This window comes from Pogona vitticeps, chromosome 13, assembly GCF_051106095.1.
Source record: "Pogona vitticeps strain Pit_001003342236 chromosome 13, PviZW2.1, whole genome shotgun sequence".
Classification (NCBI taxonomy): Eukaryota; Metazoa; Chordata; class Lepidosauria; order Squamata; family Agamidae; genus Pogona; species Pogona vitticeps.
In genome coordinates this window covers 11,084,615-11,106,281 of record NC_135795.1, presented here as the reverse complement: position 1 = coordinate 11,106,281, position 21,667 = coordinate 11,084,615, and the positions used below count along the sequence as shown (strand labels likewise).

At 41.2% G+C, this 21,667-nt stretch overlaps 1 protein-coding gene across 1 annotated transcript in view; it reads left to right on the top strand.

The window, feature by feature from the left end:
- Positions 1–21,667, top strand: part of LMTK2 (lemur tyrosine kinase 2) — a 50,133-nt gene that overhangs the window by 26,446 nt on the left and 2,020 nt on the right. Inside the window, exons 6-13 of the mRNA XM_020799548.3 lie at positions 378–465; positions 7,073–7,206; positions 8,310–8,394; positions 9,737–9,858; positions 11,001–11,150; positions 11,520–14,364; positions 18,827–18,962; positions 21,168–21,416. Of these exons, the coding sequence (XP_020655207.3) occupies positions 378–465; positions 7,073–7,206; positions 8,310–8,394; positions 9,737–9,858; positions 11,001–11,150; positions 11,520–14,364; positions 18,827–18,962; positions 21,168–21,416 (3,809 nt within the window). The remainder of the gene's footprint in view (positions 1–377; positions 466–7,072; positions 7,207–8,309; positions 8,395–9,736; positions 9,859–11,000; positions 11,151–11,519; positions 14,365–18,826; positions 18,963–21,167; positions 21,417–21,667) is intronic.

The following is a 21,667-nucleotide window of genomic DNA, read 5'->3' as shown; positions in this document are numbered from 1 at the left end:
CTGGAGAAGACATTTGGACTCTTGTCATACTGGGCGTTCAGTTTCCTTTATGTGTACTTTTACCGTGGAATGCTCATTTTTTGCCTCTCCATTTAATAATTGCCCCAGAAGGAGAGTCTCTGACAGTAATCTTACATTTATGAACTGAGCTTGGAAAGTTCCAGTTTTGGACTACAGCTAACAGAATTCCCCAACTAGTAGGCCCGATAGTCATGTTGATTGTGGTATTCTACGAATCCTAATTTAATGTTCCAAGCTGTTGTTCGGGGGAGACTGTAAAAGGTGAAGTGGCCTGTTGGACATGCCTGACTGAGCCTGGAAGGAGTTCTCAATCTAACAGTATTTCTTTTCTATCTTTGTTTTTTCTTACCCTGCAGTATTCTTCAGCATCCAAATCTTCTCCAGTGTACAGGGCAGTGTGTGGAAGCTATTCCTTATCTTCTGGTGTTTGAATTTTGTGACTTGGTAAGTAAACACTATTTCATTGTAACAGCAGCCTGATATTGATGTGTTCTCTGGTTCTTTCCTGGGAAGATACGTGGGTTTGAGAGAGCAGCTTTCCCTGGTTTGCTTCTGTCAGGGGTGACGACCCCTTGTCCATGGCTTAATTTGAATTAGTGGAGCATTCTTGCAAAGGAGTTGATAAAAGGTACCAGGTCAACAAGTATTGCAGCCAGTATAGTCCTCAATAGCATGGACCCATTGACCCACTGCGATTTACTGAAGTGTTGATCTACTATTCAACAATTGACTCAGTGGGTCTTTGCTGAGATGGAACTAGCAATAGAATACTGCCCTGATTTGTAGGAGAGGAGGAAGAAGGAAGGGCTGCCATTCCATTTTTATCAGCAGTGGGATGTTTACACGGTTGCATGCATGCTAAAGGAGAGAGGGCAACTACAAGAGACAGTACTTAGTGACTTACTGACTGTACGCTGAGCATTTCCTGGCGAAGCCACCTCTGACATTTCAGTTTGGTCTAGATTAATTTTTAAAACAGGAACAAAGGGGTAGAATGTGTGGCCCTGTTGTTGGAATACAACTCCCAACCATTCGTATATTCCTTCCAGAACCTCCTTGAACTAGGTTCCTCTGGTCCGGTTATACTAATCTAATCAGTTTTCATTATCTCCATACCTGCTCAGTGTTAATTAGTTCTTCATTTAACTTTTTCATTTGTGGGGATAGGAGGATGAATAAACATGACCTTTCTCTTCGTGGAACTTAAAATAGTTGTCAAGTAGACTTAGGAGATTCGTTTTCACCTCTCAAGGAAGACAAAAACAAATCTGGTCAGCACAGATGTCCAGCATGATTTAACGCCCACCTCCAGAACCTGCCAGCCAGTTGACTTACTGCTTGCCTCGCGGCATGGCTGGGCGGGCATCATGGTGCTCCCCCACCTCCCTGCTCGGCTGGCTACTCAGGCAAAGGGGTGGAATGACAAGTCTCCTGCTCAGCTGCTGAGTGGCCAGCCGAGCAGGGAGGCAGGGCAGCGTCAGTCAGGCTACTGCTGCAATTGACATGTTGTCGACGATGCTGATTGTGCAGTGAGCAGCAAGTGCACCAGCGGGTTCTGGGGGTGGGCGTTAATTGGGCTTTGGCACCTGTGCCAGCAAGATTCGTCTTCGTATCCCCTGGGAGACAAAGATGAATCTCCCATGTCTGTTGGCAAGTTTGAAGTGATAGACTTGTACCTACATTTTGTCATGCCTTCTTTTACGTATAACCCATTTCTGAAAAGCTATTACATAGAAAAAATTGCCATATTTCCTAGGAATGTAATTCTTGTTAGTTACTGCAGCTTTTTAGAGACTTAATGCATTGTGCCAAAAGTTGATCCTGTGAATTCTAATATATTCAAGGATTTCACTTGTCAAGATAAAATATGGTACACTAAGCTTTTTAGCAGCAAAGAAGCTGGACTTTGCCAACTTAACTGCTGTTAAATGATGAGTGTAGACATTAAACCCCTGTTGCTAGAGCCTACTTTAAGTCAAGCCGAGGCTTATCAAAGTAAAATAATGTACCGTTCAACAGCTGCAGGAGCACTTTGCAATTTTCAAGTATGTGAGATGTGTGTAGGTTTTGTAAGTGAGAAGAGAAGTGGGATGTGAAGCTGGTGTTAATTGCATGCGGTGCTCTGCAGCCCCCGTTAATATAAGCTGTTCTAGTTCTACCTACGCTGTGTGACGTTAATAGATATCAGACAGCAAGTACTTTCTTTTATCAGGACAGGTGAATTTTCATTGCCACATAGTTACATTTTCTTGTGATGAATTGTGCAAACCTATGCAATCAACTGGGTGTTGTGGGGATTATTTGTCTGCTCTTGTGGTGACTTCTTTCCAGTTGTGAAATAATTTATTGAGAGAAGTTAATAGCATTCTGTTTTCCTCCTTCTTTGAGGCTAAACTTCATAAGACTTCATCACTTCCTACATCGTGGTCCTTATGCTGGACACCTCTGTGTCTCTTTAGCTGATGTTCCCAAGAACATAAAAAATAAAATAGTGCCAATTTTACCAAGCCCACAATATCTTACAAGATCTCGTGAGAGTATCCGGAAAAACAGGCTGTACATTTTTATGAGTTTTGGATGGATCTTGTACGTTCCAGTGGAAGTACTTTCTATGTATGTTACTTCCTGTTAGGAAGCAGTGGTCACATATAAGAGCCCTTGTTTGGAGAAGTGCTTTCTTGCACAGACATAGCTAGTCAAAAGCAATAGGCCATGGAGATTGATGAAAGAGAGTTGATAAGTACCCCCTTTCTTTCCTTTTTTTCAATCCTGAACTTCGGAGTAGCCTTAATGAACTTCTGCTGCAATCCATATTAACTCTTTCTAATAAAGGGTAATAATACGTCTGAGCTGTCTTTGCAGGGTGACTGAAAGGATTACGTACTGCGTGCTTACAGTATGTACCTACCAAAACCCTGTTGTGTTTTTGCACTGGCATAATGCAGCCGGTGTAAATCTCAGTGGCAAATTGCCATAGGTTAAGAATTAGCACAGGAATTTGCCATTGTTCGCCAAATCATGCAACTCTGTATGCAACACCAAGTGCCTACACTGATACCTTAATTCATGGTAATTTGCTGCTCGGATTTATACTGTGATCATATTATACCAGCAGGCATAATTAATAGGATTTGGGCCAATGTAAATACTAATTATGGTTTAGGCCATGCTCAGAGCTTCCTGTTGGCTTCCATTTTCTATTCTCATCAAGGGACTTCATACATTCATTTTCATCGCCACGATAGCCATGGACTTAACTTAATTTGTGTTTTGCTGATACCAAAATAAGGAGGCAAATAGTGAGCTTCCTTAACAGCGTTTCATTCTGGGTTGGTTTTTAGAATTGTAAATTTTGTGTGTGTACATAAATTACTACAGGTTATTGTTAGGCTCTCTACCTATCCACAGCAGACCAGGTCCACAACTATCTGTTGAGAGTGTTAAAGAGTATTGTTGAAATACAACTGTGTACCTGGGACCTCACATTCCTATAATTATTGGGCCTGCTGGTTGAGTAGTAGAGTTCAGGGTGTGTTTGTGGCAGTTCTTTTAATGTATAATTACCTAATGGTATATCACGTCCTGTCTGTCATAAGGTTTTCCCAGGTTAAAAATAGGGTAGTAACCAGCTTACTAACGTCTAATTATTACCCAGCTACACATGGCCAACATTTTGTCGGTGTACAGAATTCCTTGTTAATAGATGAGCAAAGACGAGTTCTATAGACTTAAATGTAATACTTATATTGCCACACTGTGATTAGCTGTTAGCTGACCTTGCTTCTTCAAGCAAGTTCTTCCATGACTGCTTCTCCAATTCTGGCCAGAATGTAAATGGGATTTTTCTCCTAAGTTAAATGGCCTATGTAATGGTGACAAGGTACATCTAAGTAATGATGTATTGGTCACGTGGCCTAGTACATGAACTGACACACAATTAGGTGGCTTATTACTGAACTTTATTCTGCCACCGTGAATTGTTCAATCCACTTACTCTGGTGTAAAATCCCAGGAGAAATCTGCCCAGCTGAAGTTACCTTCTGCAGGCATTGATAAGCCTTGCTGTTTCCTTCAAGCTATCCTGTTGCTTTGTTTGGATTCTGTGTATTTATTTGATTTAATATACCGCCCATCTAGCCAGAGGCCGCTCTAGGCGGTTCACAACATGAGACAGGAAACAATAAGCAAAACATCTAGCCCTACACAATAAACCAAAACTTCAGCATTAAAATAGGAACAAATACCACACAGTAACACATAATAAAATGTATACAGCATTTAAAATGTTTAAAATAGTGGTATTATGATCTTAATGACTTATGATTTCACTGGGTTCTGTTGATGGAAAACAACTGCTTGGTTCTACATTTCTTGAAATTTGAAGAAAGTCTGTGGGTAGAGAAGAGAAAGCTTGTGTTTCTTTAAAAGCCTGTACATATTGGAGAGGGTGAGTTAAATAAAAAGTTGTATTCATTTACATTAGCTATCCTTCTAGAGTCTAGAACTAGGTCTGTGGCTCGTGTTGAAGGCTTGACAGAAACTGGTCATGGGCGAATTGGGACAGCCAGTTTCCTTCATTCTCTCAGAACATTTATTTTCCTGTGTTATATTCCAAAAGAATCTTACTGTATTCCTTATCTCGTCTACTTCTATACCCACATGCTGAAAAGTTTTTCTCTGTTTGATATTTTCTGGCTTCTAAAATGCTTATCCGACTTGCCGCTACTCTGCTTCTTTTGTGGCTCCAGACTTAAGTAATGGTTGGATCCCGGCTTAATTATGCTTAAGAGACAAACCACTGAAATGATAAGACTTGCATTAGTCATGACCATGACACTGATTCCTTTGGTGTTATCCATTGCAGACAGCCTCATTGATACTAGTAGTTCTCCTGTTAATAATAATAATAATAATTATAATCATCATCATCATCATCATCATCATCATCCATGACCAGGAAGATAAAAATACATTGTTTAGATAAAATCATATAATATTGGTCAAGACATATCACCATTAATGCACCGTCTGGCTCTTTTACAACATTAAACTTAAAAAGAAGTTCTGAGTTCACAACAGTCACATGATATAAAATTAAATCAAGAGGCACATATAACCATCAATATGCCACCTCAACTTTCCTAGAAAGTAGTTAAACAAGAAATATTTAAAAAGGGTGGGGACAGTCAAAGACCTTATATGGCAGGAGACACACAGCATTTGACCACTTTGCTAGTAATGTGAGAAACCTTATTGGAGAGCAGCAAGGTCCTCCTGTTAAGTATAACTAAGTCTGCAGCCAATCCTAATCATATGGACCCATCTAGCAACTTTTAATGCATGGGAGCGTACAGTCCTGGAAACTGTCTTGCTGAAATAAGACTCTGTTGCATTTGCTTAGTGTTTTGCTGCCATCTAGAGCTGGTAAGATAGTTCATTCAGTATTTCACATCTCTGATTCTGTAGTACAGGTATATGTATCCATGCATGGAGAAGATCAAAATTGCACCCAGTGCTTTTATGCCGCCTAAGGGACAGTGGTTGTCAGCAGTGTCCAGATATTCAGAACGACTCTAGACTAACTTAATGTTCATCCTTGTTGGGCCAGTTGATTCTTAGTCTTGCACTTCAAAATAGCCCATTGAGCTTGAGACCCCTTTACCTGATTGCTGCTTTTATTGCACAGTGCTCTCAGCTTTACGCTTTGTGTAAGAGTCGTGCAGCACTTATCCTGCAAAGAATAAATGTTTAAGCTGGGATCTTTGGTGGAACCAGCCTGTCGGGTCAATTTATGTGACTCTAGTGGATATGTTTGAGTAGAAAGCTGGGAGTGCGGAGCAGGTCTCTCTGCTCGTAAGCAGCCTCGTTGTGAGGCCTGTTTTATATCTGTAAAGAGAAAATTCTTAACTCTTCAGGCTGAAACTCATGACCGCATCACTTCATTGGCTTCTGGATTCATTTCTGGACCCAGTTCACTGTACTAGTATTGGCCTATAAAACCTTGTGTGGCCACAGGGTTATCCAACCTTAGGTCTTCAAACTATGTTGGAATAGACGTTGCATGATCCTCTGTCAGCGTGGTTAACATTAAATTAAGTAGTCCACCAACATCAGAGACCTCCAAAATGGGGAAGATTGGCTTAGGACCTTGGCAGCCAATGGGTAGTCTGGGTATGTTTTTCTCTCAATCTCCTTCAGTTGACAATTTGGGAGTGTGAAAAGAAAAAAAAGTCTCTTACAGTGGTTGTGTCTTTCCCCAGGCTAAATTATGGATTATGCTTTCTAATAAAGGTCTCAGGCAATGTTTTTCTAGGACCAGCCAAATGATTTTAAATTCTTCCAGGGTTTTTAGTATTTTTACAATATACCATCATTTATAATATTAAATTTTACTCTGGTAGCAATGTGCCCTCACTTTCTAGATAATTCTAGCAATCTGTAAACAGGTTGTTCCCCACCCCTCACACCATTTTTTTGTTTCTGTAAGTGATTTTTAAAAGTATATTCCATGATTGGGTTGGGGAGAGGATTCTGTTTCAGTTGTTTTAAATAGTTCAGTTCTTTGTTGCCGAGAAAATCCAGTTTATTGGGCAATTAATAAATGTATCTTTTTCTTGTACTGGGGTTGCTGCTGCAATTTTTCCTTTCATGGCTGGTTGTACTAATTTCTTTTTCTTTCCCCAGTTAAGTCCTATCTTCAGCTTCCTGGTCCCTTTCTTTTCCTATTCAAGAGAAGACTGTTCCCTTAATCCAGATGCAAGTGTAGGCGATGTCTTTATAGATCACTAAAAAAAAAATCATATCCACCTGCATAGATTATCCACCATATGGCCGTAAAAGGGCCATAACATGTTCTTCAGGTTGCCTTTGCACATAAATCGTACAGACACTTGAAATGTGATGACAGTGCTTTCTCACCTTGAGATTATTTGGAACTCTTGCTAATAACCTCACAGGCTGACAAGAACTAAACTCTGTTTTTAGTTGCAGTTTCGTGAAGTCCAACTGGCATGAGAAACAATTAATCAGTGTCATTCCCTTTGTTTTCCAGGGTGACCTAAAAACGTATCTTTGCAATGAACAGGAGAACATTAAAGGAGATGCTCAAATCATGCTGCTACAGAGGATGGCGTGTGAGATTGCTGCTGGGCTCTGCATGATGCATAAGCATAATTTTGTGCACGGGTAAGACCTCCAGATATGCAGTGTCGTAGTCTCCCTTTCATCCCTACCAGATAAAGCACTAAAGTAAAAAAAAAAGTCTTGATTCTAAAACACTACAGTGTAATAAGATCTCAAAAAAAGAGAAAAGGGCCATAGCTTGGTGGTAGAGCATGGGCTTCCCTTGGAGAAGGTTTCCGTATGCACTCCCTGACATCCCAGGTGATGTTGGAAAAGTCTCTGCCTGAAATACCCAGAAGTTCCCGCAGTCTGTGGTGACAGTACTGGGCTAGGTAGACCAGGTGGGGTTCACTCAGAATAAGACATATTCTGTGTTCTGGGGCAGGCTGAAATTTAAAACTGATCACTCTTCCCATGCCCTGAAGAAAAGCAAAATGCTTGTTTGCTCCGGTAGTTCCCATGCTTTGCTTCCATCCCCAGCTTGGGTGCTTCTCCTGGAAGGAGAAGCCAGACCATCAGTACCTTATAAACAACAGCCATGTCTTCAGCTAAATCTTTGTATCAGAGGCTCCTCTGATACTCCAGTTTTGGCTGAGGGTAGTAGGTAATGGAGCTTCAGTTTACCTACTGATTGAAACTCTGCTCTTGTGAAATTGCTGGTGCTTTGCTGTACTCCTCCTGAACAGTGATACCTTAACATTGATGTTAATGGAGCTGCATAACAAAGCTCAGGGGCCAGACTGTGTGTTCTGTTATTCATAATTTTAAAAGGAGAATGCTCAGTAGGGTCACATATTGAAAAAGAAGGAGCTGTTGGGCCCCAGGGTGGAAATAGACCCCTAACTTAGAATGAAGCTTCATCCCAACCTTCTGCAAAAATCCCCCTCCAGCTTGCCTTTTGCCATCTCCCTGCGATTTCTATCTGTAATAAGCTGGCCTAAGATCACAGAGTGGAGATTCATGTTTTAGTGGTGACTTGGATCTGTTCCATGTTGATTCCAAATAGTTGCTTGTGGTGCCCTTTAGAACCACAGGGTGTTTAAGGCTGTGACCCAGTATGATGCTAAATAAGCTTTTCTCTGCTACATTATTGATTTTTAAAATTGTCTGTGCATGTCCTGAGATTTCTTCTTTTCCTAGCACAATGTTTTTGTGTTTCTTTCCAGGGATTTAGCCCTAAGGAACTGCTACCTTACATCTGATTTAAATGTAAAAGTAGGAGATTACGATATAGGATTCAGCAGGTACAAAGTAAGTATTTTGTAAGGCAGGGTTATATTCAGAGCCTGAGTTTAGTGTGACTTGGTTAAAGAAACTTCTGTCATTACAGCCTAGTCTTTTATATGAGGTCTAGTGATTTTGCATGCCACAACTGGATTGTAATTTCATATTTTTGTATCGTTATCATTTGGACAGATGCTGGATTTGCCAGTCTTTCTTCATGCCTGTTGTTGCCATTCACAAATATGCATATGTGAATTGGGGTTGCAAGGCAGAAAGCACTGTAATCTTGTGCTTTAAAATTAAGTGCATAGAGTTAAGTGTCAATTTAAAATTAAAAAGTGGGACGTAAAGGTTTTGAACTTGGTTTGAGGAGCAAAAGGGAAAGAATCAGCAGCAGCATCTGTCCATGAGGATGATAATTGCATTTTCTTCAGTCCATCTCCCTCACTCAGACAACCTCCTCTGTTTTGCTTCTCATTAAAAAGAACAGTAATCGTGTTACATAGCTTTGTGTGACAAGCAGTTTGGTGTTCATTGAATGGAGAGGTTTTTTTAAAAAATTATTTGTTTGGTCTCTATACCTCTCCATTAATGAAGATCCTCTGCTATGGTTAGTTTACAGAGTAAGATATTTTTAAAAACCTTCCCATATAATAACACAATTAACAGGGCGATACATTAACTCAGACATAATACTGAAAAGAAAACCTAAATTTAAAAATTAATATTAACAATATCTGGGGATATGTTCTTAAAGCCTGCTTTATAGAGCTCTGTCTGTACTAGTGCTGGTGAAGATATTTAAGTTATGATGGTTGTCAGTCTCTGGAGATGTATTTGGTTAGAATGTATAACAGAGTGAAAAGACTGTATTTAATACAACTTGGTCTTGAAAGATAATGACATTTTTTTTCTCATTGTATGGTGGCAAAAAGTAACTTTCTACCAAAGTCCTTCCATCTGACAGTCTAGCCATAAGATACTGTTTCAGCATATCACCATGCATTTCCGTATCTCCATTTTTGGGGACCCGTAGAAAACCACTAGGAGAGGTTGCCAATGCATGCTTTACTTGACTGGCTCACTCGTTGGGTTCCCAATTTCAATCTGCTGGTTTTGCTTTTGCCAGGTGTCCCTTTTGGGCAACAAATGGCAAAGGTAACGTCCCATTACCCAGTTAACTCCATCATTGCCTCGTTGATCCAGGGCAGCATAATGGAGACTATCCATATAACTTTCACTTGCTCATTCTAAACTTAGAATGAGTTATGTGTGTAGGTACCATAATGCTGCTCAATTGAGGTGACTTGATTTTCATTATACAGTTTTGATTTCTCTTTAATTTTGGCTTTTTTCCTTGCTATAACAGGACGACTATATTGAAACGGATGAAAAGAAGCTTGTGCCACTTCGATGGGTTGCACCAGAACTGGTGACTAGCTTTCAAGATAGGCTGATAACAGCTGAGCAGACGAAGTACAGCAACATCTGGTATGAAACCAATCATTACTGGGTTGTGAGTTCTTGAAACTGAAAGTGTCATATGTGGTTTGGGTGTTCATTTGAACCGTAGCTTAGATCATGAATGTACAGTAGACCTCGTCTAAATGGGTGGGATAAAAATCAATTAATCAATCAATCAAACAAACAAACAAACAAACAAATAAATGTTTTGGTTAGAGCACTACTTTCCTTGGGTGGGTGAGATAGAAAAATTCTGCTATCTCTTTTTAAAGAAACAATGGTGTACTGTTACCTATATAAATCCCAGAAATACAAGTTTCCAAGCCTATATATATATATATATAGGCTAGGTTTATTTGCAGCGATCTGAAGTGCAGTTTAGCTGATTGGGCTACTCTTTCAAAAAAAGGAGGAAATCTGCAAAACTTCAGTAAAGAGAAAGTGCTTTAAAGACTGCTTTAAACCGCAAAGCCTCTGGGCTACAAGGTCGAAAGACCAGCAGTTCGAATCCACGCAATGAATGAGCTCCTGTCGCTTGTCCCAGCTCCTGCCAACCTAGCAGTTTGAAAGCTTGTAAAAATTGTGAGTAGATAAATGGGTACCACCACGGTGGGAAGGTCACAGCATTCCCTGTCTAGTCGTGCTGGCCATTTGACCACGGAAACTGTCTATGGACAAATGCTGGCTCTACAGCTTGGAAATGGGGGTTACCAGCAAACCCCTAGAGTCGGATATGACTGAACAATTTGTCAAGATAAACCTTTACCTTTTTAGCATAATTTAAGCAGAATGTTCACGTGTCAGAGGTTTTTTTTCACAACCAAGAATCTTGTGGTCTTGTGGTCTTAATTTTTGAACTGTAGAGAAAATTAGATACCTTGGGGGGCGATATGCCAGTGATACCTGTTCTGTATTGCTGCATGCTTTCCCCTGTATCAGTTTTATGACTGTACATATGTGTCCTTCTCTCCTTGCTTGGTGTGATACAGTTTGGTATTGTATGAGATGAAGTTTTTATTATAGGCAATAAAGTTCCAGTAAAGGGTATTGGACATGTTGAAAAACCTATACATTATAGAATGAAGTGTTTAATATTGTTTGTGAGTTAGGGCCGAGATACCATTCTGGAATAAGTATTATGATCTTTATTAAATACTCTCCTTTTACAGGTCATTAGGTGTAACGCTTTGGGAGCTTTTCAGCAGTGGTGTGAAGCCTTACTCTGATTTGTCTGATGATGACATCCTCACGCAGGTCATAAAAGAAAAACGGACCAAGCTTTTGGAACCTGATCTTCAACAGCCGTATTCTGATAGATGGTAAAACTGAAGTCTTTGCTGTTTTTATTGAAGAATGGGATTATAGGGCCTACCTTGTCATAAATTCGAAAGAAATGGCTGAGATGGAGAAACCATCTAATAAGCCTGGGATTGTGCAGAAGATGAACCAGAGTATGGGATAGTCCAACTCAACCACAGTACTATCTCATTTGTAAATTAAAAAAAAAATAGTGGAAAGAATGAATAGTTTGAAGGTTTGAAAGAATGTTGTTAGTGGATGTAATCAACTTGGAAAAACCTACTAATTAAGGAAGACTAATTGGATGTTTAAAGCGGACGTGGTATTTTCTTTTCATGCCAACTCCTCTTACAACTGAATAGTATTGATGTTTGTTGTTATTGTCATAGGTATGAAGTTCTGCAGTTCTGCTGGCTTCCTCCTGACAAGAGAGCAACCGCAGAAGAAATACATAAGCTTCTAACGTATCTCCGCATGCAGAGTCAAAAGGATTCAGTCGTTGATCCTGAACAGTGGGATGATCTCAAGCCCAACACTTCACACAGAGAACTGTCAAACAGCTCCGCCTTTCCCATCTTGGATCATTTCCCAGGTGGTCAGTTTGGCCCTGAAATGGAAGAAGTCCTCACAGTCACTGAAACTAGTAGAGGCCTCAATTTTGAATACATCTGGGAGGCAGCCAAACATGATCACTTTGAAAGCAGCCAGGCGAATACTGATGAAGGGGTGACTTACACAAATATCTTCTTCCCTGTAGAGATCTTTGAGAACACTCTTATAGAACAGGGACCTGGAGTGCAGGATGAAAGTGGGCAGGAAATTTCATTTTTGGTGCCTGGGGAGCTTCCTGTTTTCAATGCCCATAAACCCTCGGTTGGGAATGATTACTATATCCAGTTAGAAGAGAAGAGCAGCAGTAGTGGTGTAAGCTTCAATAATCAGGCTGCTACATTGATGACGGAAGTGGATAGCCATGAAATTCCAAAGGATAAAAACACGGAGTTTCTGGATCTTGGGGGCCTTACTGCAGAATCTTCTACAGATAGTGATATTTTGTGTTATAATACAGGTACCAAGGAAGAAAGATTGCATGTGAATGGCCTTGAAAGCCCTTTGCAGAATATATTTCATGATATTTCCAGGACAGCACAATTGACAGATGCGAAAAACAGATTTGAATTAGCTGAGATCAATGATATTCATGTGGAATTTAACGCTGTTTCATATTCTGAACTGGAAGAACCTGTAGTCCATCAGACCAAGAAGGGAAGCCCCATGAGCACTTTAGAAACTGAACATTTTTTCTTGCATGAGGGTAGCACAGACCTGTCTGATCCTAGCCAGCTGACTTCGGAAGAGTTGTCTAATAACTTTATTTTTCTTCGAGAGAGGAATTTGTTAAAGAACCCACTGAGCAACATAGCTGGTGATGGTGATCTGAAAACGGCGTCTGATAACACAAATACACTAGAGTCACTGACTACAGATCCACTTGGAGTTGGAAATAAAACAGCCAGAAATACTGTTGTCCACGAGGAGGAGAATTTTATTGAAAAAGGTAGAGATGAAAATATGAGTTTTCCGGCCCTTACTAAAAGTCAGACGTTGTCTTGCTCACCTTTAATGAATAAGCAACACATATCTCCTATATCAAGGGCTGAGAAGCATCTTACGAAAGTAGAAATTGATAGTAGCTCTACTTGCAGTATCGATTATTCTTTTGTTGGAGTGGATCAAATCCTTGAACCAGATAGTACTGAAACTCTGTCTGTCAATGCCAAAAACCAAATTAATGGGACCAGTCCCTGTCATGGCTCAGCACTCCATGTCCAAGAGAATGAAAGGCAGAGGGAAAACCAGGAGCTTAAATACCACAGCAACTATTGGGAAATGATCCATGACTTAGAAAATAAGCAGTCTGGATTAAAACAAGATGATATATATCATCTGGAGCAGAATGATGAAACTTTAGCTCAGATTGAAAAAGATAGCAAAGAGGGTTTAATAAAAAACATTTCTCTTTCGTCCATCCTTCCTTCAGACCGTACAAGTAACGACAGTCTGTTGGAAGACAGTTTGTCAACTCCCATGCAGATCATGGGGCAATCTGTAGACACCCCAGATTCACTAGATTCATTAGATGTGAATGAGGTCATAGAGTCGTTAGGGGACCATCGTCCGCAGAAACCTTTGCCACCCGATAAACCTGCTGATAGTGGTTATGAGACTGAAAATCTGGAGTCTCCTGAATGGACATCACACCTGGTTGGTGGTAGCTCCAGTGAAGACATGGTTTTGTCCACTGCTGGTGGTGATATAATTTTGCACGAAAATCCCGTGATCATCGTATCAACAGATGTAAATGCCGATGTGGGTGCAATAAATATCAGGAATCAGTTTGAAGCACTCCCTAGGATCTCTTTAGGTGGCATTCAGAATTCGTACAGGGATTCTGCTTATTTCTCTGATAATGACTCTGAACTAGATAAGAAACCTGAGGTTACAAATACATCAGCAGAACCAAAAGAGCTAGCTGAGGATGCCCCATGTAGTGACTGCTTTGAAACGAAAAAGAATCAAAATGCAGAACATCAGACTGATGATGAACAGTTCCTTAATAGGTCATACCCACAACTGGAGTTGGATGAGAGGCTAGAAGAGGTGTCTGAGATGAATGAAGTGAAGCAGGAGTGTCTTCACAATTTAACACTCCCTGAGGTAGAGCTAGACCGCAGTAGTGAAGACGAAGTGGAAATATATGAGGAGTCCCCCATAAGTGTGTCTTGCACAGGTACTAATACTGCAGACTTTCTCCCTGAGAGGGGTTTAAAGCTCACACCTGCAGAAGTCTTTGAAAACTCGTTATGCCATCTTGAAGGCCATAAGCTGAAAGAGCCTGATGTTGAAGGAAAATATCTTCGTAAACTTGATGTTTCCGGGATGCTTGATCTATCCCTGGATGGGGATGATGCTGATGAAGAAGATGAAAATAGTGATGATTCTGAGGATGATATGAGAACTTTCCATCTTCATGGACTCAGCTCCGACAGCGACGAGGAAATTATTCACCAGGTTCCAGTCATCATCACTGATGGGGATGATGGCAGGCATTTGAGGAGCTTGTTGAAACTTCCAAAACAATTGGAACAGAGCGACCACCTGGAAAATTCCCTGAAGAATGAAAGAAAAGCAGTCACGTTCTTTGATGATGTCACCATCTACCTTTTTGATCAGGTACCTGTTTTGAAATGGCAGTCTTGTATTGCATTCCTAATTTAGAGTTGGGGGAAATTGTGATAAATGTGATCCTTGAAGGCCGGGTGGCTGCCGTCGCTTAGGAGTGCTCGCCCAGCTACAGATGGTGGATGAGCTGTTCCCCTCCCTAGAGAAAGGTAGATATAGGCCAGAGAGAGCAGAAAGTAGAGTAAGAGCATAATGTTTAGTTTTCCATAGTCTCTCTCTTTGCTTTTGCTACAGAACAGAAACTTAAAAGTTCAAATCAAGCGGTTGCTAGAATCGCAGAAGCCAAAGTAAAATTAAGGTTGTCCAGAATAATCTTTAAGGGTTTGAACAAAGACTTTATAACATTCATTATAAAACAAGAACATGTGAACACAGGTCCACCACATCCTTTTTCTGTTCTTTAGCTTAGTGGTCCCCAACCTTGGGCCTCCAGATGTTCTTCTACAACTCCCAGAAGCCTTCACCACCACCTCTGCTGGCCAGGATTTCTGGGAGTTGAAGTCTAAGAACATCTGGAGGCCTAAGGTTGGGGACCACTGCTTTAGCCCATCTGTGTGTTTGCAGCAGTTTAAATGGCCAGATAAGCTTTAGTTTCCAAGTTTAGTGGTTGTCCAGCATAGCTTTCTGTGAACAGATAGATTTCTGTCTTCCACTAAATTGTACTGTTCCTGTTAGTTCTCTGCCCTGATGACACAGAAACAGGGACAGGTTAATCACTGAAGTGCCTTGGGCTTAAGACACAGCACACTGGGCTTACATGTAGTTCTTTGCAGTAGAAATGTATGCACGAACCCTCTCTCCCTCTTGTCTCTTTTGCTCCTAAAATAGTTGACCTACTTTATGAAATTCCAAGGTTGTGTGTATCTAGTTTTCAGTTCTGTAACGAGATAGCCTCAAGGTGCCTTTTCTACCTTGGGGGGAGGCAAACTAGCACAGCAAATTTGGGCTGTTTCATGAAAGGCCTTGATCAGTGTCATGTTGTGCTTCTGCTGAGTGGGAAGTTTCACCAGTGGGACTGCACGACTTGTTTAAAACAGCATTTTCCATGAGGTAAACCTGGCCTCTGCTTGCATAATAGGAACACTTGTGTAATGGTGCAGTCCCCTATTATTGTGCTGGTAGGGTTTTCTGCTCAGTGGAAGTACAGTCAGATACTGGCCCTAAAAGTCAACCATAGTTGCTTATTGAATAGTCTACAATTCCTCAAGTGTTTTGCTGAAGATCCTCAGTTATGCTTTTCCAATATCTTTGTTCTGTTGGTTACAGTAAAGGTTTAATGCTATTAGAGTTGCAGAAAGCATTCACCTGAAACATATATAGTTTCAGTGATAGGGTTTTTAAATTTTTATTTCCGGGGGGCATGCATGGAGTGGTGTAAAGCCCTGGGGTTTGAAAGCGGTTTGCAGTTTGTCTATCCCCACTCTTTGCAACAGTGATTTACAGAAAGAGAAGGGAGCCATTTAATCAAGGTGAATGGCTCTTTACAATGTGGTATGTTGTAGTGAACCTACAGTTGTGTTCAAAATTATTCAACCCCCACTGAAATTGAATGTTTTGGTCATTTTGACATTGATTTTGATCATTCAGTCATCTTGCTTACATTTACATGAAAGAGGCACTTGTAGGTCAGAGAAATATAACCTTAAGTTTATAATGAAATAACCACAAGTGTCTTTTCTGTGCTCACATCATTATTCGTTTTTATTCAACCCCCAAGTGACATTCAATCTTAGTACTTAGTACAACATCCTTTTACAGTTATAACAGCTTTTAAACATGAAGCATAGCTTGACACAAGTGTCTTGCAGCGATCTACGGGTATCTTCGCCCATTCTTCATGGGCAAAAGCCTCCAGTTCAGTCAAATTCTTAGGCTTGCGCACTGCAACTGCTTTCTTTAAGTCCCACCAGAGGTTCTCAATCGGATTTAAGTCTGGTGACTGCGATGGCCACTCCAAAATGTTCCAGCCTTTCCTCTGCAACTATGCTCTAGTGGACTTGGAGGTATGCTTGGGATCATTGTCCTGTTGAAAGGTCCAACGTCTCCCAAGCCTCAGGTGTGTGACGGACTGCATCACATTTTCATCCAATATCTCCTGGTACTGAAGAGAATTCATGGTACCTTGTACACGCTGAAGCTTCCCTGTACCTGCAGAAGCAAAACAGCCCCAAAGCATTATTGACCCTCCGCCATGCTTCACAGTAGGCAAGGTGTTCTTTTCGTCATATGCCTTGTTCTTCCTCCTCCAAACCTAGCGTTGATCCATGGGCCCAAACAGTTCTAATTTTGTTTCATCAGTCCACAGAACACTATCCCACAACTTTTGTGGTTTGCCCACATGACTTTTGGCATACTGCAGTCGACTCTTCTTATTCTTGGGAGACAGCAAGGGGGTGCGCCTGGGGGTTCTGGCATGGAGACCTTCATTATGCAGTGTGCGCCTTATTGTCTGACCTGAAACTTCTATACCCACATCTGACAAATCTTTTTTCAGTTCCTCAGCAGTCACACGGGGACTTTTCACCACTCTACGCTTTAGGTAGCGCACAGCAGTCGAAGTCAGCATCTTCTTTCTTCCACGACCAGGTAGCATTTCAACAGTGCCCTTTGCCTTGAATTTGTGAATGATGCTTCCTATGGTGTCTCTTGGTATGTTTAACTTCTTTGCAATCTTCTTATAGCCATTGCCCTTCCTGTGAAGACAAATCACCTCTTCTCTTGTCTTCCTGGACCATTCTCTTGACTTCACCATGTTTGTAACCACACCAGTAAATGTCTAGAAGGAGCTGAGTATCACAGTCATTTTAAAGCTGCCTAATTGGTGCTTATTATGCTTGATTGGTGCTCGGTGACATCCACAGGTGTTTTCAATACCTGATCGAAAACACCTGAATGAACCTCTCTTCTTCAGAGTGGTAGTCTTTAAGGGGTTGAATAATTGTGGCAATGAAGAAACCACAAAAGAAACATTTACTACTGTATTACATAAACAATTGATGTTATTTTAGTTGCATTTGGTTCTTTAAAACGTCCTTGTAGGATTTCATTCTGAATACAATTCCAAATGTACATTATAGTCCCTAAACCCCTTTACAGCATTGGGGGTTGAATAATTTTGAACACAACTGTACCTGCATTTAAAAATCTCCAGTCCAGGTCTTGCTCTCTGTGTTTCTATTTAATCACAAGATGGAAGCCTTTATGTCGTTGCTCTTGGTCTATGAAACCCATTTCCCTGGGAAAATTTAAAAATCTACCTTTCTTTCTTTGGTTAAGTGCACTCTTGGAAAGTCATCAACCAGTTCTGCATTTTTGTTATTTTAGGGATTATGTGGTATTTCTATTGAGTTTGAGTCGTCCTATAAATTAAACTGTATCATCAATTAGTTTTTTAAATTGTGTTTTCCTACCCTTATTGCCCCCTATATCTGTATAGTTTGGGGGAAGAGGGAAGGAGCAATTTCTTGACCACACTGTCTGTTGGATTCAACCCACAGGCTTTTATTGTACTGTAAGTTAAAGCAAAAGCATTTTGTGTCGTAAAGGATAGTGCCTCTAGTGGTACATAAAGTACAAAGATTAACTAGTAAGAACTAGCATACAACACAGCCTCCTTGAATTTAGCTGTTGAGTTTAGCTAATTTGTGTTTCTGTTGCAGGCCGCTGTTTATAAGGCATGAAGCTGTCCTCCATAAATTAATGAACAGTGTAAATGCTATTCAGAAAAATAGTGTATCTCGCTGCAGTGCATAAAAATATATTCACATGCTGCTCCTAAAATATGTTCTGGTTGCCCCAGCTCCCCTTTAATTGTAGAGGAGCCAGTTGCTTAAAAGCCCTTCAGGGAAAGGGCTTGACTTAAAGGATTTTTTGCAGTGGCAGTGGTTAAAACGCTGTACTGCAGCTACAAACTATGCTCACGACCTGTGGTTCAAATCCCAGGTAGCCGGCTCAAGGTCGACTCAGCCTTCCATCCTTCCGAGGTCGGTAAAATGAGTACCCAGCTTGCGGGGGGGGAAATGTGTAGCTTGTATAATTTTAAAAAAATTGTAAACCGCCCGGGGAGTGCTTGTAGCGCTATGGGGCGGTATATAAGTCCAATAAATAAATAAATAAATAAATGAATGAATGAATGAATGAATGAATAAATAAATAAATAAATAAATAAATAAATAAATAAATAAATAAATAAATAAATAAATAAATAAATAAATAAATAAATAAATAAATAAATAAATAAATAAATAAATAAATAAATAAATAAATAAATAAATAAATAAATAAATAAATAAATAAAATTGGTGACAGGGTGCAGTCTGCGGCAGGTCCTGGCACAGCGAAACTGATCCCAGAAGTACTCCATCTCTGGTGTACATCTTTAATTATGTTTCTTTGGGTGAAACATCCAAGATATACATGACAGTGGAAATTCCTGATACCTTTTTGTCTCTAGGAAACACCAACCAAAGAACTCAGCAACCGTACTGCAGAGTCAAACCACTCAGATTCCAACAACATTCCTCCTCCTGCTTCAAGCCTTGGCTACTTGAATAAATTTACGAATTCAGAAAGCTCTACGGATGAAGAAGGTACTGAGTTTTGGGGAGTGGCTTTTAAGCATTGGGAGGTCTTGCATGCAGAGGATGGATGCAGTGTGTCCAGAGCGCCACCGTTCTCTTCACAATTGCCCTCTCTTCCCTTGAGTGGGACTTTGTAAAGAACTTCTCCTTCTTCATTGATGGTGCATGTGGTGTAACAGATTTTATTAATACCACTAATAGTTGTGGTTCAGGAATCAAAATCCAAGCCTACTTCCATTTGCTTGGATCACAGCTTTTTCCTTCTTGGTGTCAGAGCCATGTTAAGGGAGGAAGGGCAAGCCAGTCCTTGAGCGTGTCGGTGGCAGTGCAGTGTGCCACGGACAGAGTATCAGACTGTGACTCAGGACACTTGGATTCATATGTTGACTCTGTGACAAACCCAGACCTACTGGGATATGCCACAGTTTCACCAAGCTGCCACCAACCATTCCCTATAGGAAGTCACACAGACCAGGGATGGATTTTTAACAAATAAAGGAATAAGGTTTATTTAGACAACACACAGGGAAAATAAAATGATCAAGTGAATAAGATACAGTAACGTGGCTTAGTCTCAATCATACATACACACAGTTTGGTTCACACAGAACACTTAACTTGAAGCACAGACCCTGAACCTATCAGTTCTGGCTAACCATACAGACACCTGAACCTATCAGGTTGGTACTGACTGACACACAGTAGTACCCTGTCTGGCACACAGACTCCCACTCAAGCTTCTTCTCTCAGCTCTTCCTCCAGCTTCTTCTTAACTTCTCCACACACGCTCCACATATATATACAGTACAGCCCCTCCTCCTGATGTCCCGCCTTCCACTCCCCATAGGATGGAACTTTCCCTCCAAACCCATGACAGACAGGTAACATCAGTGCTGTATGTAACAGACTCAGCCATGGAAACCCAATGGAAGGGTAACAGTGGTAAACCGCTCCTTGTGAATGTCTCACATATCTTGAAAACCCTGTTAAAATCACCATAAGTTAGAAGGGCCTTGATGGTGCATAACAACAAAGTGGATCGTGTGCTTTCTGCACAGATGCTTCCGGGTTCCCTTCTTTGCAGTTCTGGGCAGAACAGGGCAAATATCCGTCTAAAACTTGTGCAGAATGGCTGCTATTTCGTCTAGAATGGGGCAGGCAATGGCATCCACTTTCCAGGCCGGTTCCTCTCAGGACCCAGCATGAACTCCACCCCTCTCTCACTTTAAAGGAAGCTTCATTTTGGATCAAAGCAAGACTTTAAAGTGGGGTGGGCAACTTTCCAGGGGGTAGGGGGGCATTTTTTGCCCTTCCCCAGCCCTTGGAATGCTGTTCCCCCCTCCAAAACCCCTCTTGTTTTTATTTTTATTTTTTCAAAAAGGCCTCAAATGAACTTGGGAGAGTTACGTTCACACGGCAGGTGTGCCCCTCCAGAGGCATTGGAGAGGTGCTTTGTGCCATTTTGGGGCTGATTGTTTCCCCTGAAATTCAGAGAGGCAGGCGGTGGGGGGTGAGGGCACACTTGGGCCACACCTGCTTCAAAAGACAACAGTGCATTCTGGAGCACTGGGAAGGTGCAGCTGCTCTTTTCAGGAATTTTCTTCCCCCAGTGCAAGCAAAACAAAAGAGAAACTCAGAGCCTGCCAGAAGGTAGGGATGTGTGTGTGTGTGAGGGAGAGAATAAATGGAGTCTACCTGAATGAAATACAGTGGTGCCTCGCTTAACGACGATAATCCGTTCCGGAAAAATCGCCATTAAGCGAAAACATCTTAAGTAAAAAATAAAATTGAAACGCATTGAAACCCGTTCAATGCATTCCAATGGGGTAAAAACTCACCTGTCCAGTGAAGATCCTCCATACGGCGGCCATTTTCGCTGCCTGTATAGTGAGGAATCCGTCCCTAAACACAGCAGGGAGCCATTTTAATTACCCGGCGGCCATTTCGAAACCACCGATCAGCTGTTAGAAAAACGTTTTGCGAAGAATCGGTTCCTGAAGCAGGGAACCAATAATCACAAAGTGAAATTCCCCCATTTAGACCATCGTTTTGAGATCACAAAAAGATCGTCGTTAAGCAGATTCGTCATAATGTGGGGCAATCATAAAGCGAGGCACCACTGTATGTCTCTCTGTAAAAGGTAGCCAATTTTATTTTTAATCATAACCTCTTCTTAATTCTTCTTCTAATGTGTGTGTGGCTTCTTTCTTTTAGGTGGAGGCTTTGAGTGGGATGATGACTTTCCTTCTCCAGAGGCCTCTTTTCTATCGAAGGCTGCGAACAGCCTCCTCAGTTCCAAGCCTTCTCTTCAGACCTCAAAGTACTTCTCTCCACCACCACCGCCTCGGAGCCCGGAACAAAATTGGTCCCATCCCCTACCTTACTCGAGGTTCTCTATTTCACCGGCAAACATGGCGAGCTTTTCACTTACTCACCTGACCGATTCTGATATCGAACAAGGAGGCAAGTAATTCCCCCCAAGCGGCAGTCTGTCGGCTTGAAGCAGCTGTCAGTATGGCTTCTTCCATGACTTATTCAAGCTTCAAGCTATGATGTAGGGAAATTGAATGTTTTTAATGCACGGTGAACTTCAGGGTGCTCAGCTCACACATGCTAGGCTGTAGTGGTGGCACAGCTGAGGTTGGAAAGGTTGAGAGCCTTTGCTTTCCTTAAATGACCATGCATTGCATGGGACTCTGCTTTTGTGTCCTGTA